Source organism: Enoplosus armatus, chromosome 23 (genome assembly GCF_043641665.1).
Source record: "Enoplosus armatus isolate fEnoArm2 chromosome 23, fEnoArm2.hap1, whole genome shotgun sequence".
Taxonomy (NCBI): domain Eukaryota; kingdom Metazoa; phylum Chordata; class Actinopteri; order Centrarchiformes; family Enoplosidae; genus Enoplosus; species Enoplosus armatus.
The window spans coordinates 4,214,654-4,239,978 of record NC_092202.1 but is presented as its reverse complement, the minus strand read 5'-3'; the positions used below and the strand labels follow the sequence as shown (position 1 = coordinate 4,239,978).

The 25,325-nt window shown below is 40.9% G+C and overlaps 2 protein-coding genes and 1 long non-coding RNA gene across 3 annotated transcripts; all 3 read left to right on the top strand.

Moving 5' to 3' along the window:
* The first annotated feature begins 1,430 nt into the window (after nucleotides 1–1,430).
* LOC139305842 (autotransporter adhesin BpaC) lies at nucleotides 1,431–7,738 on the top strand. The gene is made up of 11 exons (XM_070929796.1): nucleotides 1,431–1,565; nucleotides 2,860–3,542; nucleotides 3,682–3,870; nucleotides 3,997–4,092; nucleotides 4,294–4,426; nucleotides 5,086–5,258; nucleotides 5,398–5,586; nucleotides 5,713–5,808; nucleotides 6,010–6,142; nucleotides 6,325–6,495; nucleotides 6,599–7,738. Exons 2-11 carry the CDS (start codon nucleotides 2,862–2,864, stop codon nucleotides 6,640–6,642), a joined length of 1,905 nt encoding a protein of 634 aa, XP_070785897.1. The 5' UTR covers nucleotides 1,431–1,565; nucleotides 2,860–2,861; the 3' UTR covers nucleotides 6,643–7,738.
* A 1,268-nt stretch (nucleotides 7,739–9,006) lies between these two features.
* On the top strand, nucleotides 9,007–13,829 carry LOC139306241 (uncharacterized). The gene is made up of 8 exons (XM_070930192.1): nucleotides 9,007–9,040; nucleotides 9,914–10,178; nucleotides 10,252–10,409; nucleotides 11,205–11,499; nucleotides 12,142–12,293; nucleotides 12,389–12,674; nucleotides 12,798–12,943; nucleotides 13,528–13,829. Exons 1-8 carry the CDS (start codon nucleotides 9,007–9,009, stop codon nucleotides 13,827–13,829), a joined length of 1,638 nt encoding a protein of 545 aa, XP_070786293.1.
* Nucleotides 13,830–15,167: 1,338 nt separating this feature from the next.
* Nucleotides 15,168–16,073, top strand: LOC139305854 (uncharacterized). Its single transcript, XR_011599351.1, has 2 exons — nucleotides 15,168–15,237; nucleotides 15,321–16,073. It is a non-coding gene; the product is annotated as an uncharacterized lncRNA (long non-coding RNA).
* Nucleotides 16,074–25,325: the final 9,252 nt, after the last annotated feature.

Here is a 25,325-nt window from a genome sequence, read left to right as displayed (position 1 = left end):
ACTAGAAGCTCTTTTTTTCCCCAACATTCCTGGATAGTATTGGATCTATACCTGAACATATTCATAATCTTTACACTACATATCCAACAGCTACAGCTGTAGAGCAGATCATTTCCTAATTTCCACACTTTTAGGGCATTTACAGTTATCCTTTCCTTCATTCCTATCATGTCCATTTGCAGGGAGAAATGGAAAAAAAAACAATAAAAAGGTAGAAATTAAATTATGTTTCTTCCATAGTTCTTTGATAAGATATCACATTTCAAAAGTCCTCACCTGTGGTCACACTTCTGTACAATGTGCAGATCTAACTGAATAATTACCACTGACGGTTATTATAGGTTGACAGTTCAGAGTTGCCTGAACTTGCCTGCTCGATAATTAGGGATTGTTTATGAGAAACAGCAGAACACAAAGGCGATATTAAAGCAAACAAAGGAGCTTTCACTGCCACTGACAAACCAGTTCTTGGCATTGTGTCACTGGTCTCATGACTGGTTTCATATACCAACTCGTGCCCCTTTACACATGCACACAATCTTATGTTGCCTGGTGTTTTGCGTGTTGTTGCCTCTTACGACAAAAACATTTTTTTAATGACATTTGCACAGGTGGAGAGCTCATTAAAATGCATTTAAATGGCAAGGCGAAGGCACAAATGCAGGTCAATTCTCCAAAGGTAGCTCTCTTTTAAAATGGGAGGGACCCACTTTTGATACTGCCAAGTGGAACATGTTAAAATTACTTCAGTAACTAGGAGGCTTATAATACTGAACAATTCTTTAACTTGCCGAGACACTCTGAGACTTAATTTCTATCACTTTGTATTTAAATGAAACTGGCCTAGAAAGAGGATTTGGACTTTTAATTGAAGTTACAAATCCCTGCATAATGACAAGATTCCCACATCTGGATTACCACGAAAATGTAATGAGTTAGTCACACTAGATTGGCCTCATCTGTCCACTCACATTTCTGGAGATTGATTAAGTCTGAAGCTTTAAACCCTAGGTATCATTTTTAGACTCGTAAAAACTAAGATGTTGTTTTACATGACACTACTGTGTGACTGCTCTATCAGATAAGAGAAATATCCAGGAAGACACTACACAGTAAAAACAGTTTGTTTCCTTGTCTTCATCATGTCAGTCAGGTAGGTTACGAGCACTATGTGCCCTCAAGGAAGTAATGCATTTAGAAACTAAACTCCAGCACAGACAAAGAGGGTTAAATGTGCAGTGACATGGCAAAATTCATGTGTGGTTTCCATCACACACACCCTAAAGCCCCTATTCCACACCCATCCTCTAGATACATCACTGATGATGTCAGAGAAGGGTATTTTTTTTGGCTCTGATGCCTTGACTCTTCCCAACCCCTTAGTTTAAATAGTGACACAGAGTGAACAGGTGTCACATCTTTAGCTGGGAGTGCCAGCAGTCCACCTGTGAGCTACACCTGAGAGTAAAACTACACCGGATCCTCATTTCCAGGATCTGCACATCTTTTTTGCTTCTTACCCCAATTTCACCCGTCACTTGAATAGAAGAGAAGAAGATCTACAGGTAGGCTAAAACAATACATATGCAAAATATCACGAATATCTATTCATAAATTATTTGGAAATTACCCGGAGGAATACCATTCAGTGTACAAGTTTCTCTTTGAATCCCAGGTTTATTACCACCGTTGTAAATATTTGTTCTTAAAGGTTTTCTTTTGCCAACAATTACATAAAATATGTTAATGACAATTTCAGTCATTTGAATTATCAAGAGCAATTCATTATAATAATCAATTGATAATTCTGATCATTTTAGTGATTTTAGTGAAGTAAAATAAATAAATATACTCTTACATTTATATTTTATATCCTAAATTTTAATTTCAATTTGAATTCACAAAAAACACAGTAAGCTAAATCACATAGACATTTGCTTTCCTGTGTTAATGGAAATATATTCATGTCTATTCAATATTGTTAAATTATGGGTTTGGTATGGTTCATCATTTTATAAAATTAGGTTTTGGGTGTGAAATGGTACATTATGTTACACCTCAAAGCAAACTTAATTAACAGGTGCTATCATTAAATATGGTTAAAGATATTCTACACAAGATGACGAATTATAAGCTTCGCCAAATGTTCGAAATGGTATAGACTTCCTGTCTCCTAAGCAACCATAATATTCTTAATGATATATTTTTTCCCCTTTAAAAACTAAACAGTTAAATATATGAATATATTAATAGATAGATAACATATATAAATATATATATAAAAAATATATCTGTGTTGCCAGATCTTGCGAGAGTGTGTTGCTGAGACGGGTCTCAAACAAAGTACAAGTACATTTTCTCCTGATTTGTCTGTCTGAAAAATTTAATTTTAGTGTCAGATTGTTCGGAAGATATGTGGCTTGTGAAAAAAATGGGTCCAGTATTTACTTCGCGTGACTGCGGTGAAAAAATCGGTCATAATCTGTGCTCACGTTCGTTTCTCCCATTGGAGTGAATAGACTCGGGACCCGCAGTGGCGAAACCCATGTGACACAGATGCAGGAAATGACTCGAAGTTGCGCCATTTCCTTTCTAAATATATATCTCTGATATGGTTCTTCTGAATAACATGTACTGTAGGTTCTCCTCCACAACCCTTAAAGAGAGTAGATTACCACTGGGTGTTTCTAAAAGTGCTGTGACAAACCTTCACTTACAGGTTATGTTCAGTGGGTATTATGATTAGTAAAATATTTCGCCTTTAAATATTTTCTCTGAGCTCACCTGATACAATCTCTGCTCCCATACAACTAACTGTAGATTAAGTGTCTCATTATAATCTTACTCTACCTACTCTAGGTATGGACAACAGACTCATCCTCACCGTCCTGTTTGTGACGCTGTCCTGGATATCTGTGGGCACCTACGCTCAAAACAACAGTACAATGGCAAATAACACGACGAGTACAGCAAACATGACGAGTACAGCAAACATGACGAGTACAGCAAACATGACAAGTACAGCAAACATGACGAGTACAGCAAACGTGACGAGTACAGCAAATGTGACGAGTACAGCAAACATGACAAGTACAGCAAATGTGACGAGTACAGCAAACATGACGAGTACAGCAAACATGACAGCAGGACCAGCAAACATGACGAGTACAGCAAACATGACAGCAGGACCAGCAAACATGACAGCAGGACCAGCAAACATGACAGCAGGACCAGCAAACATGACGAGTACAGCAAACATGACAGCAGGACCAGCAAACATGACAGCAGGACCAGCAAACATGACGAGTACAGCAAACATGACGAGTACAGCAAACATGACAGCAGGACCAGCAAACAACATGACAAGTGCGCCAAATGGGACGATGGAGACAAACATGACAGCAGCGGCGGGAAACAACGCGACAGGGGCACCAAATGCTACAATGGCACCACACATGACAACAGCAGCAGGAAACAACGCCACAGCAGTCGTAACAGCAGCTCCCCCACTGACCCCCAACATCACAGTGGAACCTCTTGTGGTGAGTGATGCCAAACAGAAAACAGCATAGTGGGATGCAGTAGAACAGATTAGGATCAAGTAAAGTTTCATCAATGGTGTTGAACTTCATCAAAGGGCACATTTCCCACCCGCTGAAACGTTTCTCGTCTCCCTTGCAGACAGCTATTTCTAGGACAGGATGTGGGACCGAACAGCTCTGTGCGGCTGAGCCCTCTGACTGCGACCCCTCCAGCGGATCATGTTTCTTTGTTGCCGCCAAGCGGCAGAGCGGTCAAAACTTTGAGTTTGGGCTCTCAGGAGAGTCAGAAGGCTACCTCGCTGCCACCCTGTCAAGTGACACCTCACTGGTATGTCACGTTATATCACTCACAGATGGAAGTACCATGAAGTCTAACCCACAGCCAATCATACAGTTTGTTTAAAGTCATCTGGATAAACAGGTTTTATTTACCTTTTCTGGTTTTGCACCACAGGGAGGTAACGACACAACCTACGTCTGCGCAAACAACAACGGTGCTATTCAATTCTTTAGCACTGTCCTCGACAATGGCCAGCTGATTCAGAGAGAGGTGAGTTCTACGGGCCTCAGACTAGTGGTGGGGGTAGAGCTGTGAGGAGGGTAGATTTATCAGTCTGTTGGAGCCCCCTTTCCCTGCAGTTGTGCATGCGTTTTATTCTTTTGTTGGGATTTTTCACCAACATAAAATATTGGTTATATGAATACAACATTGAAAACTCATAGTCTTCTGTCAACTGTCTTTGCTCTCTAGCTGAACGTGAACTCTGTGAAGGGCAGCATCAATGGACGCACCATCCAGTGTACATTTGCTGCCACCTTACCAACCCCAGTTACTAGAGCATCAACTTTCGCAATCGCAATCTCCACTGGACCTTTCAACAGCAGTAAGCTGACATATTAGAGATACACGTTCACTTACACACCGTATGCACTTTCACTTTCAGACCAAAGATTCTCAACGAGACAAAACCATTTTAGGACGTTGCAGCGGTGTAAGCTGGCTCGACTCAGCTCGTCAAGTCCTAAATGGTAGTTTTAAAACGGAAGGAACCCATTTCAACAGCCAATCAGCTCGTAGCAAACTCAGCTGGTCAAGTCAGTTACAAACTGTCAGCTGGTCGAATTGGCGGAGTTTTGGAAGGAGGAAAGAAATCGTCTCTTTTTTTATGTTTTCGCCATGTCATCAATACTAGAAATGCAACTGTAACAAGTAACTCACTATCCTCATTCACATGTTGAGATGCAGCACATTATATCCAGCTCTAAAAAAAAAATCCTGAAAAGCCGGCAGTTAGAGCACAAGTACAGAGAGATTTTGCTATGGAAACGATACACCGTCTTGTCTGGTCACATTGGTGTAAACTGGCTTGTTTCCGGATCGTTGCGCAACTAGTTGCAAGTTTCAACTTATCTGGTCGCGAATCTTTGGTCTGAACTGGCCTTAAGACCCACTGTCACAAAGACTAGCACAGATAATATATTAATATTTTCCCATGTGCTAAAGACATCAGCAATCTTTTTTATCTTTTTCTTGCGCTCTCAGCTTCTGGGACTCTGGGATCCCCCACCACCAGATTAAGGAGCCCTCCTGTAGACCTGGGAAGTCCTAACACTAATGTCACCAATGAGATCTCCCCAACTGCTGGCCAGACCACTACCGCTGCCGTAACAGCAGCTCCCCCACTGACCCCCAACATCACAGTGGAACCTCTTGAGGTGAGTGATGCCAAACAGAAAACAGCATAGTGGGATGCAGTAGAACAGATTAGGATCAAGTAAAGTTTCATTAATGGTGTTGAACTTCATCAAAGGGCACATTTCCCACCCGCTGAAATGTTTCTCGTCTCCCTTGCAGACAGCTATTTCTAGGACAGGATGTGGGACCGAACAGCTCTGTGCAGCTGAGCCCTCTGACTGCGACCCCTCCAGCGGATCATGTTTCTTTCTTGCTGCCAAGCGGCAGAGCGGTCAAAACTTTGAGTTTGGGCTCTCAGGAGAGTCAGAAGGCTACCTCGCTGCCACCCTGTCACGCGACAGCACACTGGTATGTCACGTTATATCACTCACAGATGGAAGTACCATGAAGTCTAACCCACAGCCAATCATACAGTTTGTTTAAAGTCATCTGGATAAACAGGTTTTATTTACCTTTTCTGGTTTTGCACCACAGGGAGGTAACGACACAACCTACGTCTGCGCAAACAACAACGGTGTTGTTAGGTTCTTTAGCACTGTCCTCGACAATGGCCAGCTGATTCAGAGAGAGGTGAGTTCTACGGGCCTCAGACTAGTGGTGGGGGTAGAGCTGTGAGGAGGGTAGATTTATCAGTCTGTTGGAGCCCCCTTTCCCTGCAGTTGTGCATGCGTTTTATTCTTTTGTTGGGATTTTTCACCAACATAAAATATTGGTTATATGAATACAACATTGAAAACTCATAGTCGTCTGTCAACTGTCTTTGCTCTCTAGCTGAACGTGAACTCTGTGAAGGGCAGGATCAATGGACGCATCATCCAGTGTACATTTGCTGCCACCTTACCAACCCCAGTTACTAGAACATCAACTTTCGCAATCGCAATCTCCACTGGACCTTTCAACAGCAGTAAGCTGACATATTAGAGATACACGTTCACTTACACACCGTATGCACTTTCACTTTCAGACCAAAGATTCTCAACGAGACAAAACCATTTTAGGACGTTGCAGGGAACGTCACAGAGTCTCTGTCACAGAGACTAGCACAGATAATATATTAATATTTTTGTCTTTTTCTTGCGCTCTCAGCTTCTGGGACTCTGGGAGCCCCCACAGCCAGATTAAGGAGCCCTCCTGTAGACCTGGGAAGTCCTAACACTACTGTCACCAATGAGATTTCCTCCACCGCAGCCACTTCCCCTCCTTCCGTTGGTATGACCACTAGCCATGCCATTACACTCCAGCAATCACTGACGCAAGGTAAGCATAAGAGATAGGGTTGTTTTCCTACGAGTGCCAGGAATCACACGTGTTTGTACAATGCCTAATAGAAAAATGTCTGTTCTCCCGTCCTTCCCTATAGTGCTGCTGATCACTGTGGGTGTGCTGGGTCTGGCCATGCTATGAGTAAACTGAAACCCTCATGAGTCAAGACAAGAAAACCATAACTCCCCTATTCATATACACGTGGTACTGAATGTAAACTGTTCACATCTCAACATCTCACAGGAAGTTTACTATACACAGTGCATCCAGATTATTAGGAACATGCTTAATTTTGTATCAACCCACAGGTGAAAGTAGGAGTGGTGGTGGAGGGTGGTGACTCTTCGACTGCTTTCACATCTGTTATGGTTTCTGAAACAAACAAGTAAATTAATTTGTGTTTAATTTAATGTTATGTGTAATCCATTTTTGTTTTAGTTTTTTTTTTTGTAACCATGAGACTGCTGGATTTCTGTCCTACAAGTTACTTAATTGAATGCAAATACATTGACTCTCTGCCCAGGGCGTAAATCCGTCTTTGAATGGCTCGAGCCGAGGGGTACAAATGAGAAGCACTATTACAATCTGAATTATTGAGAGTCATCAAACGTCAAACCTCAATCAATCCAGTACCTGGCCTTCACCAGTAGATGTCATGCTTTAAACACATTTTGGGTTTGGGGTCTGGTTACCTTTTGAGCCCACATTACTACTGTCAGGCAAAAACCTCATGACTTGGTAACTACACAGTAACCCCCTAGAGCCGTCAAATTATTAAACTGTGAAGGATGAATATATCTGCAAAATTCAACAGTACATAAATGTCAAAAACCTCAGGAACTAATGAAGAACTTTTTGTTAACCATGATATTATCTTACCCTCAGAAAAGGTAGATATGCCCTCATGAAGGACCCTAATTATTTTGCTTTGACAAGAAAAGCAAAAAAACAATGTTTTTCTCCTCTCCTGTCGCTTGCAATGATGTCAGCGAATGGCAGACGTGTGTTTTTGCATCATTATGTTATTACTATGTGATTGTCTTCAGTGTGAATGTACGTATTGTTGTTGATTCAACAATGCATTTATAATGAAGCCTTCATTGGCTGATATTTTCATGTGTGTGCGTATATGTGCAAGTATATATACACACAGTACTGGTGAAACTGATTTTGCACATTGCATTATGTAACAATTGAGTTTTTATTACATATTTTTGAAATAAATATTTTACGCAAACTGAGTATCAAAGTGGCATTAATAGTTTATCAGATATTGTAAACACTAAACTGTATTAACTGTGTCACCAACCACCACTGATTAGTTACTTGAATGGTACATTGGTACATATATTGTTATTTTAGTTTGATAGCTGGCCTGGTCTCAAAATGAAGTAAGATATAACTAACAGCAGCCGTATCATAGCCTAGCCAACGCTGGCTAACGTGAACGGAGAATACTAGCTAGCTACTTAAGCTACTTTAACTAACTCAGTTACTCAGACAGCTAACAGATAAGCTAAGTCACCAAAGCCAAGTAAGCAGGTTTTGGTAATTTGCAAGTGAAAAGATGTCTAGAGTGGAACTGGGCTACATTTGTTTGAAAAGTACAACATTTGATTAAATGTCAAGGTTACACATTTCAGCTAGCTAGCTGACTGTTGTAGCTCGGACCTGTCACACGTCACAGCGCAGCTAACCTTTAAGTTTAATGGCCTTTCACCGTTTTTTGATGTGCCACTCGACTTCTCCACCTGTCACACAGCTATTTCTCTGATAGATAGCTAAATACAAACCAAAAAGGTCATTTGACAACACATACCGCTGTGTTTAAGATATTTAAGTGACATATCATCTTGCTCATCCTCTATGGTGCGTCGCAAAATTGTCCTCATCAGGTTCATCTTCATATTAATCCTTTTTTTCTATTAATTTTATATTTTCACACATCATTCTGGTCATATTTTTTTTTTAAAAAGTGAAAAATGTTCTTCACAGTCATACAATAGTGAAATGTATTGGGGTGTTTTGCGTACTGTACAGCAAAAGGTTGTACTAGTGATTACATTGAGGAGAAGATGAATAATCTTACTGTAAGGTGTTGTACACAATATTATTTTAATAACATTTTAATATATTATTTTTACTGTCCATTCTCTGCCATTTATCTTTAGGTTAAATACAAATAGCAAATTGTAAATACTGAACAACACGTGGGTAAAGTGTTTGGAGGGGAAACGATTCCTTTAAAATGGAAAACAAGTTAAAAAGAAAATGCAGAGGCAGGATTTGCTTGCAATAATTTCCATCTGGGTGTGGTGTGCTTTTTGCAAACATCTCTGACTGCAAATTTACATGTTCTCATTTACCAAAACAAATGATCCACTACAGTATGTGATTGGTAACGCTCAGAGGAAAACACAGACAGTAAGTCCACCTCCTAGTTGCTGTGTATCAGTTTAGTATTTTTATTTAGATTTTCATAACTCTGGGATTGTCTCCAAAGCCATGAGTGGGAGTCAGCTCATTTGGATCCTCAATGGTAAGTCGCTGTATCTTTAACTATATACTTTAGTCATTTATTTTTAGCTATTATTTAATTATTATAAATGTAATGTTTAATTATTTTTATGTTTTGTTTTTTTTATCTTCAACTTAAAGCAGAATTCTATGCTTTTTTTTTTTGCCAAAAGAGAGCAGAGAAACATCAAAACAAGGGGACAGATACTCAGCCACCCCCAAATCCAATGTTATTGGAGTAGTGTGTCTGTCCACATGACCACGTCCAATTTTCACTCTCCTTTTAGCTTGTCTCCACAAGCTTCAGAGAAACATATCGTGGTCTACTGGTCTTTAGCTGCTTCATGCATACAGAGCGTTTTTGTTAGAGACAAATCTCCATACCTGCAGAGTGAGTGTTAATTCTTGGCATCTCTGCACTATGACTGACATTACAGAGTAATCAATGTAGGTCTAATATGAGAAGCTAATAGAGCAAACAGGCTGTTTTTAGACATATTAGACACAACTCAGTCCCAGTGTCATGTTTCCTTTTGTTGTAATTTACTTACTTATTTGTATCAGTAGTTGTAGTCTCTATGTCACTTGCATGCTGTTCCCTTTAAATTAGGACACCTCTTCTTTCAATTCACTGTTACTGTTCAAACTGATTAGCTCAAGATACAACATACATATACGTGTATATGAAAATGTACACATGATTATTCTCTACATCATTTTATAATGGAGATTAAATCAAGCACTTTTCTAACGTCTCTAACAATGCTGTCTAAACACTTAGGCGTTTCCCTCATGCTGACATCTGGAGCACTGGCAGGTAAGCTGTTCTTTTTTTTTTCCTCAATACATTCTGTGTTTTTTTTCTCTAATAATTATTTGCTTGTTTGCCAATAAGGTAATCTTCTCCAAAATGTGGCACTGAATCAAGAAGCTGTCCAGTCCTCACAATTCTACGGTGGTTCTGCTGGCAGGGCAGTTGATGGGAACAGAGACCCGGACTTTAAAAGTCTATCCTGTTCCCACACCAAGAGGGAGGCCAATCCCTGGTGGAGAGTAGATCTGCAAGATGTGTACAGAATTACTGCTGTAATGATAACCAACAGAGATTTAGCTGAAAAGAGGTTGAATGGTGCCGAAATCTGGATTGGAAACTCAGACAGGTGAAAGAGCTCGATACAGACCTGTACAATACAACTCCCATTGTGAACACTCACTTTCTCTTTTCGTCTCCAGTTCGTTTCTCTCACACAGGTGTGCAGTCATCTCTCACATTCCCAAAAGACGTACATTCTACTTTTCATGTGGCGCTGTGGAGGGACGCTACGTCACTGTGCGTCTCCCAGGAAGCGACAAGACACTAACTCTCTGTGAAGTTGAGGTGTTCCCATATGGTAATGAAACATGACATATGATGTAGTTGGTCTAGTAGTTCAAGGACTTTTCAGCCAGGGGCCCAAAATGTTAAAATGTCAAAATGTTCCCTTGCGAACACGACCACGTCCTGACATTTTGGGCCACAGTGTCTTCTCTGACACGTTCCAGCCTGGGGAACCTGTCCAGCAGCCTGATTATCAGATTGAATCACCAGGTTTCACCTCATCATCCAGTCTGACATTGTCATCATGTTTGCTGATTTCTGTTTGGGAGTTATTTTGCATTGACTTTCAAACCAATCAGTTATAAGTGACGTCCTCCTTGCTGATGAATTGACACCTAAGCTAGGAGCGATTCATGTAACCTCATTTATGATTGAAGAAGTATAACGATTTAAGAGTTGATATTTCTCCAAGTCGACTTAAAACAACCTGTACAGCTTTGGCATTTTGTGCCCATTTTTCTTTTGCTGTCTTTTATGGATGTAGATATCTCTATAGCTCTGGTATGCATGACATCCCCATTTGTAATCCTGCTTACAAAGCTCTGATTGGTCAACAGCTGACAGTGAGGACAACACCAGACCTATTTGTAGTAAGGCGATTTAGTAGTCTGGAACCAGGCTACCTGTCATTCAGTCTCCTGAATTATTGCAGATCCCATCCCCAATTTGGCAACACTGACTTGGGTTAAATAGTTTTTCTGAAAATACCCTCTCACTACCTTCAATAGAGCAACAATGTGTAATTTTCATGTACTTGATGCATCGCAACAAACCACAAGATAAATCTAACCACCTTCTTTGTTTCAAGCTCATCCTTTAGCCAATGTGGCTCTGAAAGGAAATGCCACCCAGTCATCAACGCTGTCCTTCGCTGGTGCCTCTAAAGCCATTGATGGGAGACGGAACTCATTCTACAGCCATGGTTTCTGTAGTCACACTGCCGAGGACGAGACCAACCCCTGGTGGAGGGTGGACCTGCAACGGACATATATAGTCACATCTGTCAAAATCACCAATAGAGGAGACTGCTGTGCTGAGAGACTGGATGGAGCTGAGATCCGAATTGGGAACCTGCAGGAGAACAATGGAAACAACAACCCCAGGTACTGATAAGAATTCAGGACATGCGGCATTCAATGTAAATCTTATTTTACAATTATTAGAACAGTGATATTTCAGTGTTTACGTGATTCAACTTCCTACAGTGACTAACTTCCATCACACGCAGCAGTTGCAGGAACACAAGATGTTAGCTAGTTAGCTGCTGCTAGAGAGTCCGATTAAACCTCCTGAGATCTTAAATGTTTTCACATTGATAAATGTTTGTCCAGACTGAAGGACAAAGATGAACTGCACGCACTCTCTCAGTTAGTTTTCCACCTCAAGTGTTAGTATTTAAAATGCTTGGCTGGCAATAGTGAATGCTGTAGTCTAGGGATGGCCAGTGTCAGTCGTTTGATCCACCACTTAGCATCACCCTCCTATCATCAATATGTTTGCGTTGTCATTGTGTTATACGGATATTTTTTTCTGTAGCAGGCAAAGGGTGAATATATTCACACATTATGTTCAATAAGATAATCTCCAAAAGAGGACACATTTTACAGTTTTAGGACGGCCCCACAAAAATAATAAAAATATGAAAAAAAGCATTTTAAATCTCGTGAGAGAAGGCAGATTTCAGGACTTGTTCTCTTTTAACAAGAAGCCCACAAGATAACCACAACTATTCCCTCCACTGTCAGGTGTGCTTCCATCTCCCACATCAGAGCAGGGAAAACCTACACATACCACTGTGATGGAGGCAGCATGGAGGGTCGCTTCGTGAACGTGATTATCCCCGGAAGAAGGAAGACTCTCACCCTGTGTGAAGTGGAAGTGTATGCTGTCCCAGCAGGTACAACTCTAACTGCCTGGCTTTGATGTTCTAAACCTCAACAGTCTGATATTGAGTCACTCCTGTTTTTTCGCCCTTTTTCTTTTTTACTTTAGTGGAGCCTCTACCAAACGTGGCCTTAAACAGATCAACAGCACAGTCATCAATTTATAATGATGCTGTTGGGAAGCCCTCGGAGGCTGTCAGTGGATTCTTTCTTCATAACTCTTGTTCCCATACCAAGAAGCAGTCCAATCCCTGGTGGAGAGTAGACTTGTTAGCTGTGCACAAGGTTAGTGCTGTCACCATCACCAACAGAGAAGACTGTTGTCCTCAAAGGCTTATTGGGGCACAGATCCTGATTGGGAACTCACTGTTGGACAACGGTAACAAAAACCCCAGGTGAGGCACAAGACAGGGATTAGTAAAGTTAAACTTGCTGGCACCACTGCACCAATAAAATTAGAGCAAATTCTTATTTGTTAAATAAAACATTTCTTCATGATGTTTTTCTCCCTCCATCAGATGTGGTATTGTCTCATCGGTAGCGGGTACTTTAACACTCACCTTTCAGTGTGCAGACATGGAAGGTCGCTACGTCAATGTGAACATTCCAGGTCATTCCAAGTTGTTAACGCTGTGTGAAGTGGAGGTGTACGCTTCTCTGGCAGGTGTGGTCCTTGACCATTATGTGCAATAGATGAACCCGCTACAAAATACTGTATTATGTCTGAAGTTGATCTAGTACTAATATTGTGGGCTTGAAGCTAGTCTGACTCACCGGATGTAGGCCGCTGGTATAAGTCTGCCATTGGCCGACTATTTCAGTTGGAATTCTCCTCCCCTTCCACTATCTGCATGTTATCGTCTTGCATCCTGGGCTTAGTGCCGCCCGACACGATTGCGATTGGTTTAAAGAAACACAAACAAGCCAGAGTGTTTTCCCCTCTATCCCAGAATGATGATGGGTTGAGCCAGACCTTTCTCCGAAGTGTGGAGATAGGTCTGGCTACGTGAGACTCGCTTGAAGCTAACTATTACATATGCATATGTTATTGTTGTTGCTACGTCTGAAGTCAGCTGATGAGAAAAAAATACGATTTTTACTATTGCTTTTACTTTTTTTCTTCTTACTTAAAGTTTATTACATCAGACAAAATGATAATATAATCACTTGATAAGAAGAGCTGACTTTGTCAAGCCTGTTTAAAACAAATGATCAAACATGAATCCTAACAACATCCTCTCTCTCCAGTGCCAGAAGTGGTCACTTCTCCTCCTCCCACTGCTCCTCCTCCTCCTCCCACTGTGAGCATGCTGCTGAGTGGCAGGAAAGTGACAGTGGTGGGAAAGAGGCTTTGCTGGTCCGATGCTCTGTTCTTCTGTAGACGTCACCACTGGGACCTGCTTAGCCTTCGCAACCAGGAAGAGCAGAGCGAGGTGGAGCAGCTGCTGAGCCGCAGTCCTTTCCCCCTCACGGACTACGTCTGGCTGGGATTGCGCAGGTACTCTACACTGACACTGACACTGCAGAGATTTAGATGTGCTCTGATTTAGGGCAGCTATATGAAGTGTCTCACTCAAGCACAACTCAACGTGACATAATATAAATTAGCTTCTGTGGGGTTTTTTTATGATGATGATGGCCTCTTTGATAATCAGCTTTAAATTTACAGTATTATACAAAAATACCATTCTAAAGCTCAGAATGTATGTGTTTTAATGTATAACCTCTTAATTAACCCTTTTATTTGAGTAGAAAGTCAACATGTCCAAAACATCATATATTATACACTCTTTGGTTTTTGAAACTAAACTAAACCAGAACAAACAAACCAACGTAAAACAAAACAAACAAAAAAGCCCAAGAGTCTGTGTGTAGCAGAGAACCAGGGGGGGGCTACAATACAATTTATACTCTTTTACCAGAAGTCTGATAAATGTGGGCTGATAAACTCAATCTATCCTTTCCAACATATTTTAAATATGTCTGTCTTGAGTCTCAAAGCATCACATTAAACCAGTCTGCTAGCAACCAGCATTGAAAAGCTCACAATTTAAAAGGTTTTTAATGTTTAACCTCCCATAAAAGCTATATATTTCCTTGTTCAAACAAGTTCAAGTTCAACATATAGACCAGCAAAAGCAGTGTGGTAAATGCCTGATTCATTGGCATGTCATTGAATTTGTTCAAGTTAAAAGATGTAAGAAGGTGGCCTCATGATGAAGGTCCTGCTGCTGGAAGAGACTGAGAGGCAGGTGGCCGAACCTAAATTTGTGAAGGATTTGAAATTTGCTAATTTACATATACTCAAACACAAAGACACAGGTCTTTGAGTCAAATGTTGCGTGTCCTTATATTTGCACATTTGCATTGCTGCCATTCCAAGACAAACATGCATGGAAGCTTTGCTAACAGCTCTCATTGAAGCCACACCCTATGACAAACCTACCGTAACATCAGAGCTGAAACATTATCAATCGATAATTTACGGAAAACTGCAACAATTCTGATAATAAATTGTTTCAGTTGTTCAATCGAGCAAAAACATTTACTGGTTCCATCTTTTCAAATGTGAAGATTTGTTAATTATTTCAAATTGAACATCTTTGTTTGTTTTTTCATTACGTTTTTGACATTACATTGACTAAACAATTTAAATAATAATTCATATAATTGTTAGTTGTGGCCCTACATAGCATCATAAAGATTGGTTTATCTTTATTGGGCTCATGTGAAACTCAATAAACAGCTTTCCAAATGTTGTTGTGTATCTTTTTGGCAGATACATAATGCACGACATGTGGTTCTGGATGTCTGGCGACTCCATGAAATTCACCAAATGGCCACAAGATTTGGCCCCTCACTTTTACTCCAACCCCTGTGGAGGCATGGCCAGAGGAGAGCACTTCCTGTGGGAGCACCAGCCTTGTGAGAAGTTCCTCAACTTCATCTGCCAATCAGGTAGGGGTTACACCTCACATCCTGCACGTGTGCACGTATTGTACTTCCCCGCGATACCTTCACGAGCTCTTTCTGTCCCTTAGGTGCTGAGGACGGCGCACAAAGAGTGTATTTCTACAGCACCCACAATGCCACGAGCCCTTAGGAAGGGATAACAATATTTGAAACCTGTTTTTAAGTTTAAACTTTCTGCACTCCTTGTATGATATGAAATAGTCATTCATCCATTCACTTCCGTGCTCTTCATATGTGAGTTAGTGTCACTGTAATCTTATGTAACCAGACATCTGACTGGTGGAGGTTGGAGGAGATTTATCTGAGATCAAGATTGTAAGATCATCTTGTTTTTGCATTTCCAACAACACAAACCTCCCATGTTTTGGATGTACTGAGTAGAAATCACATGTGAACCACTGATTTAAATTAAAAAAAAGCATATAGTGACCTCAATATAATATATCCCTCAGTGTGTTTTATGTATTATGTGTTTTATCCCTCAGTAAGATGTACAGTACATGTAGCTGTAAAGTTCTTTGCCTGAATATTTTATTAGTATATGACTTCAGTTGGTTTTGTAATGTGGGAAAGAGCTTGGAGGTGTGAAATGCAGAACTGAACTATCAATAGCAATGTTCACTACATCAAAAGTAGTTAAACTTGCATTAAAACAACAGAAAATATGATACTGCTGCATGTTTATTCTGTAATTGTCTGATTGATCTTGAGGTAGGAGAGAATTCATCAATTTCCATATTGTGCTCGTGTGTCATAATATGCAAAAATATGCAAGTAGTGTCTTTGTAGGCAGTGTAAATAAAGCTGATTGATTGAATTGAGTAGAGTTGATTTTTTAAAGTTGTTGATATAATAGTACAATTGTTTACGATCTATCTGCTCAGTTTATACACTTGCATCATGCCGCCCCCCTCCTCTTTCCAGTGGTTTAACCCTCCCAGTTACACCTATTAATGTACTGTAACAGAATTGTTTTTTAAAAGGCGCGATCACACAGAGGAAGCATCAAAAGCACGGCCAGGACGCGTGTCTCTAAATGACATGGCGCCTTGCATTAGGTGTGGCACAATCCTGTGGGTTTAAAGGAGCTGCACAAGTGCCTCGTGTGAATAATAAGTGTAATCACAGCAGCATTAAGGAGTAATATAAACTGAACACGCCCAGAGGCAGGGCTGGAGGGGGATTTACCTGGTCCTTCTTGCCAGGGCTCTTTGCCAGGCACTATTTGCAAAATTTCTATTCTGTTTGATCAAATGCTTTAAAGAACCCAATATACTTACTTTGCATTTAAGATATCACACGAATCAATTTCTTTGTTTTTTATCTTTTGAAGTCATTTTCATTTACTTATTTCATATCATCTACAAAATTAACTAATTACTTGATGAGTTGGTCTCCTAATAGTATCGTCTGTGTTTTCAGCAAGCTCCTTTTCCTCCTCCACTATTCCATTATTGCAATATCACACAATAAACACAGGGAGGCGCTGTTGAACTGTTGTAGTGGATGTTAAATTTGGCAAGCGTATAGCAACCAGAGTGGCACTCATTATGGGGCAATAAAGCCATAAAAGACATAAGAAACTGTGTGACTGTGAGTCGTGGCAACTCAAACCTAAAATGTGACTCTATGTTTATATTAAAGCGAGCCTCCATCACCATGGTATAAACTTTTTCCCCCAGCAAGTCCAGTAGATTGCATTAACACATGGCATACAGAGAAAGTGCAGTAAAACACAGTGGAAAGTGGATGCTGTCGTGTGATGAATTAATAAAAACCTACAACTGCAAAACTGCAGAAACTTGAAACACGTTATTCTATACTCTTTAAGGATGGTTACAGAAGTTATTTTCCCCCCCAGAGTTGATAGATACCATTAACAAGTAGCTCACACATTGTTTTAAACGCCTCTATAACTTCAAGGTGAGCGTCTGTTACTGATACCTAAACTTATGATCCCGTCGAGCCTTTCTGCAGCTCTGGAAGGAGCTGTCTAAAGTCGGAGACGACACATTTTTAATGGGACATGACGTGTGAAAGACACTGGTAGGCTAGGGGGGGTCTAAGGAAAGATGGTATTGAGTTGCATAATGGGAAATGTAGGCTCCAGCATGTTGTAGCTTAAAAGTCAGGATATCTCAACCTCTGCTGCATCATTTTTTTTTAAGCGTGTCTCTTTCATGTTTCCCAACTTTGTGGAAGTGCCATACTAAATCGCTGGAGTTGCCCTTTAACCCTTCTTTAATGTCAGATGGGTGACCCAGGAAAGAAATGCACTTTTATTGAGACAACTTACAACCCTCATGATGTCCTGCTAAAAATAAACTATTTTTAAATGCAATTTGGCGTGTACACACGTGCAGAAACAGACCCATTTTACGAGTTATTATTTGAGTGAGTGTTTTCAATGACACAACCCTTTTAATGAAATTACGCTTAATTAGGAATAGACGTGATTATCTCCCACTGAGAATAAAGAACGTGTAATTTCACCGAACAATAAAACATCTGAGGTTTTCTCTTTTTTTTTTTTGCAATTACGCCTGGGTGGGGTAACGGCTTTTCATTGTCTATTCATTTAAGTTACTCTGGTGGGGGGGGGGGGGGGGGATGGAAAGTTTGAGTGCAGAGAGGGACTGTAGTGCTCTTGTTAGGTGAGGGGAGGGAGGAGGAGAGGGGAGGGAGGAGGAGAGGGGAGGGGAGGGAGGTGGGAGTGCGTGGGACAGCCCGGCAGCCGGAGAGGGAAGAGGGGAAAAATGCAGCTTGGACATTCCCAGGCTGGGACATGTAGCGGAGAGGCAGAGACGAGGACTGTTTTCAGGCGCTGAAATCTTACTGAAAGACAGATCTGAAGGCGACAGCGTGAAGGAGGCGACGGGGGCTGTTTGATAACAACTGAGAGGAGAAAGTTTTTTTTGCGGAGAATGCGGAGAGGAAGCAAATGCAGGAAAGGAGCTGAGGACTATGTAGGAATTCCTGACTGAAGTCATGGTAAGTCCCCCTTTTTCTGAAGCTATGGAGAAGTTTGTAAAGTGTGAATGTTAACGAGGGAGAGACTCTGTTGCTGTTCATCATAAAACATGTCAAAGTGTCCTGTACTCTGTTTTCATTATGTTTTGAAGTCCTGTGAAAGGCTGATATCATAGAGCTTTCTGTTTGTTTGTTTTTTGGTGTTGTCTGCCTGTTAAGATCTGCATACACTTGATTTGACATTTTACAAACACCCAGACTTCCACATGTGCTTCAGAAACTCCAAACAGCGTCACTTTTATGTATATTTTACTTTAATCTATCTCATGAAGGCATGCATTTGATTTGGGAAGAAGTTTAGTCATCAGTTATAACTCTCAGTTTATGGCTTGCGAAGTTGTCAGATCCCAGTGGCAGCAAATTATAATGACATGATTTAAGTTGCGTGACAGTGGGTGATTTCTGTGGTTGACTTGCAGAGGGAATCAGGGGCTTCACAAAAGCAAAAGAGCTCTCTGTTGCATCTCTGGGGATTTTGTTTACCATCCCCACCCACTCATGGTCTCATCAGAGACATACAGAGGTAGAGAGAGACAGAGAGACGAGTCAGGCAGACACATGAGGTAGAGACAAATTAAATTAAGAAAGAAAGAAACCAGCAAAGAAATATTTAGATCATTATCCTGCTCCTGTGCTGTCGAAGCAGGGTGGAGCAGTTTGGCAGGGAGAGGAAGAGAGAAAGGGAGAGCTGGAGTGGGAAAGAGCGGAATAAAAGAGGAGGGTAGGGTTACTTTTTATTTTAGGAGACTTGGACGGCAGCAACAGTGGTTTCGGTGATGCCGCATTTTCCACACTGGACCTGGGAGAAAAGGGGGAGAGAGCGAAAAAGAAAAAAAGAGAGAGAGAGAGAGAAAAGGGGAACAAGGGATGGCATGGACTTCAGGGGAGGAAGAACATGTGCAGTACAGTTTCAGCTTCCTCTATGACCAGTTGGGAAAGTTTAGGGTGGAAAGCAGTAACAGATGTACACACAATAACTCAAAATAGTCACAGCTAAGTGTGTAGAAATTGAACTTTTCCTGTAACACCAGACTCAAAAAAGTGGATTTTTAAAGACGGAACAAACATGTGTCCAAAACAATTCACACATGAGGAATGAATGCGTGCATGCACACTTGCTCGGGGACAAACATGGCTGCTAACGCATGCACGTAGGTGTTAAAATGCATCAGCAAACAGTTCACGCACACAGAGTCATACATTACAGTGACACATTCAGCAGTGCTCCTTTGCCATGAATATGTGGCAGAGGGTATTTCCATTCCCTCTGTCTGCTGAGCTCTGATTTTGAAACCCTAACTCTTGGGATGTACCAGTCCTCGAGTCTGGCCAGGGAACAGACTAATCCAGAACAAAAAAAGAAAAGAAAGAAAGTCTGATAAAAGTTACAGCAAACGATTCTCTGTGTTTGTTTTAACCTGCTCGGAGTACCAGGCTGGTGGAGATAAGAGCGCTAGAACAATCCAGACAGGGTCGGCGATGTTGTCAATCACAGGAATCTTTCTTCAACTGGGTTTCCTGTGATTGTCGAGACTCTCTGACATATACAGTGCATGCAGACCAAGGATGGCTACTTTTCAGCGCAGGGATTTGCTGCTCATGACTGCTTCTTTTGGCATCTTTATTGGGCAACCAAGCAGTTTCTTTGTTTTCAATTTGCCTGTCATCATCTTCTTCATCTGGTTTTGCCCTATAGTCCAGAATATTGCAATGAACTTAATCTTGAAATCATTAAATCCTGAGTTACAGCTGTTCTGATCAATATTTTCATGTTACCAATGTATCAGATGACTGTGTACTGTAACCGGTGTCGCTCGTAGTGAAACCCACAGAGAATTAACACTCTGTATTTTAGCATCTTTCAGCTCATTGTTTTGGTTTTGAGGGCCACAACTTTGCTGTTGTGGTTTAGTCAGTGCTCTCATCAGCTTCGTTTTTGGCTGTTTCTGTGGAAATGATCTGATAAACCCTCTGTAAGCTGTCAGAGACAGCAGAGACACAAATTTAGCAACTAGCTGGTAGCTAGGTGACCAGAAACATGAATGCTAATATTGCTCCGTGTCTGCTGGATGTGTGAATAAACAACTGTTTGCTAGCATGTTTGCATAATCAATTTTATAAGGTGATAATATGAGTTATCAGGGCACAACATCTAAAAAAGCATCAACAGGGCAAGAAACACAAACTACAGGTTGCAAACAAAAGCTCACGTTTGTCAAACTTATTTTACGAACAGTAAAATTATTAGCCAGACGTGCTCACTTTCAGTTTTAAGTGCTTTTTATAATAAGGCTAAACTGTTAGCTTGTTTACAAGCTGTCTCATTGTTATAACGAATATAAATTATAGTCCACACTAAGAAAAAAGCTGTAATAAACTTCAGGTTTTACTCCACGCCCAGTTACTGTATGCACTGATGTGATGGGACAGCTAAGCTAGCAAGCTAACATTCTGCTTAGTCTAGAAAAGCCTAAGCTAGGTGGAAATGTCACACACTAAGAAGACCAGTAACGGCAATAAATGTGACAAAATGCAGTGCTCAGTTGTCACATTTATACACCAGCTTGCCCTCTATTGAAATGAACATGAAGGGAGGTGTAGTCTGCAGTCTATCGAGGGACAGACTGTAGCACTTAAGTAGTCTAAAACAATCCCGGCCTGCTATTTGACCTACTGTAGGTCAGGGTAGATTATACAGGAAGATTTAGGAAAGGAAATCAGTCAGGCCTCTCCTCTTTCTTCCTCTTCATCCATTTCCTTTGTCTGTCTGCCTCTGTTTCTTTTTCCCACCTCCCCTCTTCTTTCCTGTTCTCTCTTTCCCTGTCAGCATCTTTCTAATTTCTTTCTCCTGTTCATGTCATCTTCTATCATCCTCCACTTTCTCTGAGCTCCTTTCGGCTCCATCGCTCTTCCTCTCTCTCTCTCTCCGTCCTTCATGTATTGTATGGGTCTACATCTGGTTTCTATCATGGTTGCTGCTGCTCTTGTTTCCCATCGATCTCTCTCCCACCAGTCAGCCTCCTCCTCTTTCTTTTCTCTTTTCCTTCTTCTGTCTGAACCCCCTGGTCTTTGTAGCGCTGTCTGGTTTTCTCAAAGTCTCTCTGTCACTCTGTCTCTTTTTCAATCTGTTTCTCAGTTCACTCACACTTCAATCCAAGCTGAACCGGCATGAAGGACAGTTCAAGTGCTGTATGTCTTCATAACCACTTGAGTTTCCCACTTGATTGCTATATCCTTGTCTTCTCAATTTTATCACCATTTTCTCTGTCTTCTTTTTCTAGAGATTTCTCTTTCTATCTCTGCTTCAGCGTCTGTTCGGAAGACTACCGCTGCCTCTTCCGTTTCAACCTATGTACAGGAGAGAAAGACAGGAAGTCTGACGCCAAGAGTGGCATATTCCGTACTGAGTGTCCATATTTGACACAAACAGGAGGATGCACACTAATCCTCACCGACACCACGTGCTGTATGAACACACAAACACTTTTCCGGTGACTTGAATGACCGCAGACCGCAAACAACAATGGACCGAGTGAGTAAGATGTCACCCGCCGTTTTGCGACGGGTAGTTTTGAAGACAGGACGTTTGTGCTTGCAGTTGCTGCCCATGTTGTAATCATACGTAGGGAGAGCAGTCAGCAGGTGAAAGCTGTGGTGAGCCTGACACAGAAGTGATCTGTCAGTCAGAAGGCAAAAACAACAAGAAACAACCCTTTCTCAAAGGGCAGCTTGGGGTCAGTTCTAAGATCCTTTTTATAGTTTGACGAACAAAAGCTTAACTCAAGGTCTGCGTACTATCTTTATCCAGGGGTTTTGACTGCATGCCACTTCCCCAGTGGATGGAGTTTGCTCAGTTGTCATGGAGATGGATATTAATCACGGGTAAGCATGGGACTTTGGTCATGTGATAACTTCTGTAAGTTTTAATATTTGTATAAATATCATATCTATAAATATCGTCTGCCAATATACCGTGGAAACCATGCATCTCCAGAATGTCTTGTTTTCGGGTTTGAGACGATGCATAGGAGGATTTCCTCAATCCATAAAGGAACACCTTCTGACATGGTTTTCTGTTGTCTTGTCAGTCTTCCATGTGTGCAAACATTTAAAGTTGCATCATGGACTTTGTATTTGGTAAAATCTTAAAATGCTTTTATAAAAACTGTGCAAAGTTACACTTAACTCTGCATGTAGGTTCAGGTGTAATACTTTACTACATAGAACAATGTACAGTTTTTGGTAAAAAAAAAACAATAATTTGACTCTAAACAGTACTTTCACTTGTGTATACTTTCTCCCACAATGATGACGCGTGTTTTGTGTGAGTACGGTATCACTTAAGAACAATTCTGTTAACTTGTTTAACAAATCAGAATACTCATGCACGTCTCTGGTGAAAGCTATTCTTAGCATACTTCATGTTTCTTGTCAAGCTCCTCTCTGAGATCTGCTCTTCGTCATCTTTGTAGTTGGGCTTTATTTGGTGATAACGTGCGCACAGCTGGTTCCCCAAAGGACATCGGAGATTGTGCTAGTGGCATTTGCTGGGAAATCTGCGGTATATAAAAACAAAGCCTCCATTCCAGATTGCATTACATAATATTACATACGTAAAAACAATAAGTAGGACACCTGAGTGCATTAGCGTTAAGTATCCGATTGAAGAGTAACTGAATTACACCCATATTCCCTTAAAGAAGAGGCACCAGGTTTTACATGAGAGTCTCCTTCTGTCTTGGAGTCTGAACGGAAATCTAATTTACAAATTTCATCAGGGCTGCTTTGTTTCATGTGCACGCACATGTCTGTGATCGAAAAGAAGAGTGGATAATTGCATTAGCGCACACTGGTACTGTAAGCCACAGGTACAGGAGTGAAATATATGTGAAACAGCTTTACCTTGACGTAGCTGTGTTGCGAAAAACATTACCCTGATTTTACTGGGAAATGTTCACATATTTACAAGGATTTTGTGGTTCGGTGAAAAAGCAGCATCACTCTTTTCCTCCCTCTATTAGACATCATTCCCAGAGTGTTTGAGCGATTTTAGCAGTGGGTACATCCTGTTGAAAGTTGTGTGTACAGGCATGCAAACCCAGCGTCACTGCTGAGTGGCATACAATTGCACGTCACACATCCAAACCAAATATTGTTGCAGGCTAGCGAGCTTGTTGCTAAGTAAACTGCATTGAGTTTAGCCATCGGCCAGTCTCAGTATGAACAAAAGAAGTTGTAGAAATAAATTATGGGATGCTAGTAAGTATAAAAATGGTTTTAGGACAGCTCTCCAAACCTGAATGGCCTATTTGTACCAGCACTTAAGTGATGAAGCTCTATGAGTGGTACATTGAGTTGTGTTCTCCTATTTTATCCTGAGGGGCTCTATTGAGCTAGACGCGCTCAAGTTGCAGAGTTGTTCCCATTCAACTTGCATCTGTGAGAAAGAATTGAAAGTACAGAAGCTGTGCACACAGTTATATTGGCGTTAACAGTCTGATGATACATAAAGAGTTGTGTCTTTGAGAAAACAGACATTCAAAGGATATCAGAGTCATGTTTTAGTTTTTGCTTTAATTTAGTGTTGTGTTGAATTAACTCAAGTCCTGTGGGATGCTTTAAAAAGGGCTTTCTTCTGAGAGGAAGTTCCTGCTGGCTTGCCTTGCAATCCCCTGAACCCCCTGTTGTGCTTTTACTAGACTCAATATGTTCCGTCAGTGAGCCAGGAGGCTGTTTGAACCTCTTTTACAACCACTACACCTTTTACAACATGCTCTCTGACAGACAGTTGTTTATCATAGCCCACCTCCTCCTGTATACGTGATGTATATGTCTTTACACAAACTTTAATATGGCCCACTAACAATGCAACTTAAATAAAAACTTAAACTTAAACTTAAACTTAAATAATGCCAGATTTATGTTCTGTTATAGGAGTTAGTCTAGATACTTTAGTGCATGTATTGAATTATTAATCCAGGGTGTTTTATCTCATGAGACATCTTTAACACAACACCATATGGCAGCTTACGGTCTAAACATGCACCCTCAATACGAAACTGTAAATGGTATAACTTTAATCTAGTGTTGGTCTTAAAATTCTTGCTTACAATAAGTTGCGTTTTTGAAAATAAGAGAATATCTTTCTATGCAGTGATTTAAATTCAACTTTGAACATAACATGTTTGAACATAATGACTCTTAGAAAGGTTAATTACTTGGAAACTCGTACGACACGCCAGCCATTAGGCAAGAGTTACACTTGTTTTAAGATGAATAAGAATGATTTGGACACTTACCCTTATGTCCTTTTCAGAAGAACATTTTGTGTGTTGCCTCCAAAAAGAAAACCCTCTTGGTGATTCAGTGGTTTTGTTTACTAAAAGGCCAACATACTTACATAACCGTAGAGCTGCTCAGCTTCTGGAAAACCGAACTGTGTTCAGCAACATTTATGTAAGTTTTGCCATTTGTTTGCCGTATAGTTCCCAGTTACTATGGAAAACTAAAGCTGCACGAATTTGAGCCCGCCGGTGCCACTCTGTTGTTGGTGCCATAAGGGCTGAAGTCACAGTTGAAAAATGTTGCTTTGCAGCCAAGAGGATGGATAGGAAACAGAGCCTAACATCTCCTGTGAGTGACCCTGAGCAACCTCAGCAGAGCAGGTCTCCAGTCAGAGTGATTCTGTAGATCTGAAGTGACTTTTTAAAGTGTTCTGCTTTGTTTATAAGTTTCAGACTTTCTCCTCCTTTGTTTTCAGTCCCCCAGTGGCTTTTTTCTGTCCCACCCCACAACTGCTTACTCTCTTCTGGGCCTAAATTTCCATTTCTCTCGTTCTCTCCTCCAAACTTCAAAAGACTTTATCAAAGAACAATTGCAAATAAGTCTCGACAGTTGTTTCAACCTGATTTGTTGAATTTGTTTTGTCAGGGCATAAGTTGTGTAAGTTGTTAGTCACAGAAAAACTGCAGTTCATCTCAAATACTCTCTTGTTCGTAATACTCATTCTCTCCTCCTCTGTGGCTAACCCCAAACCCCCTCTG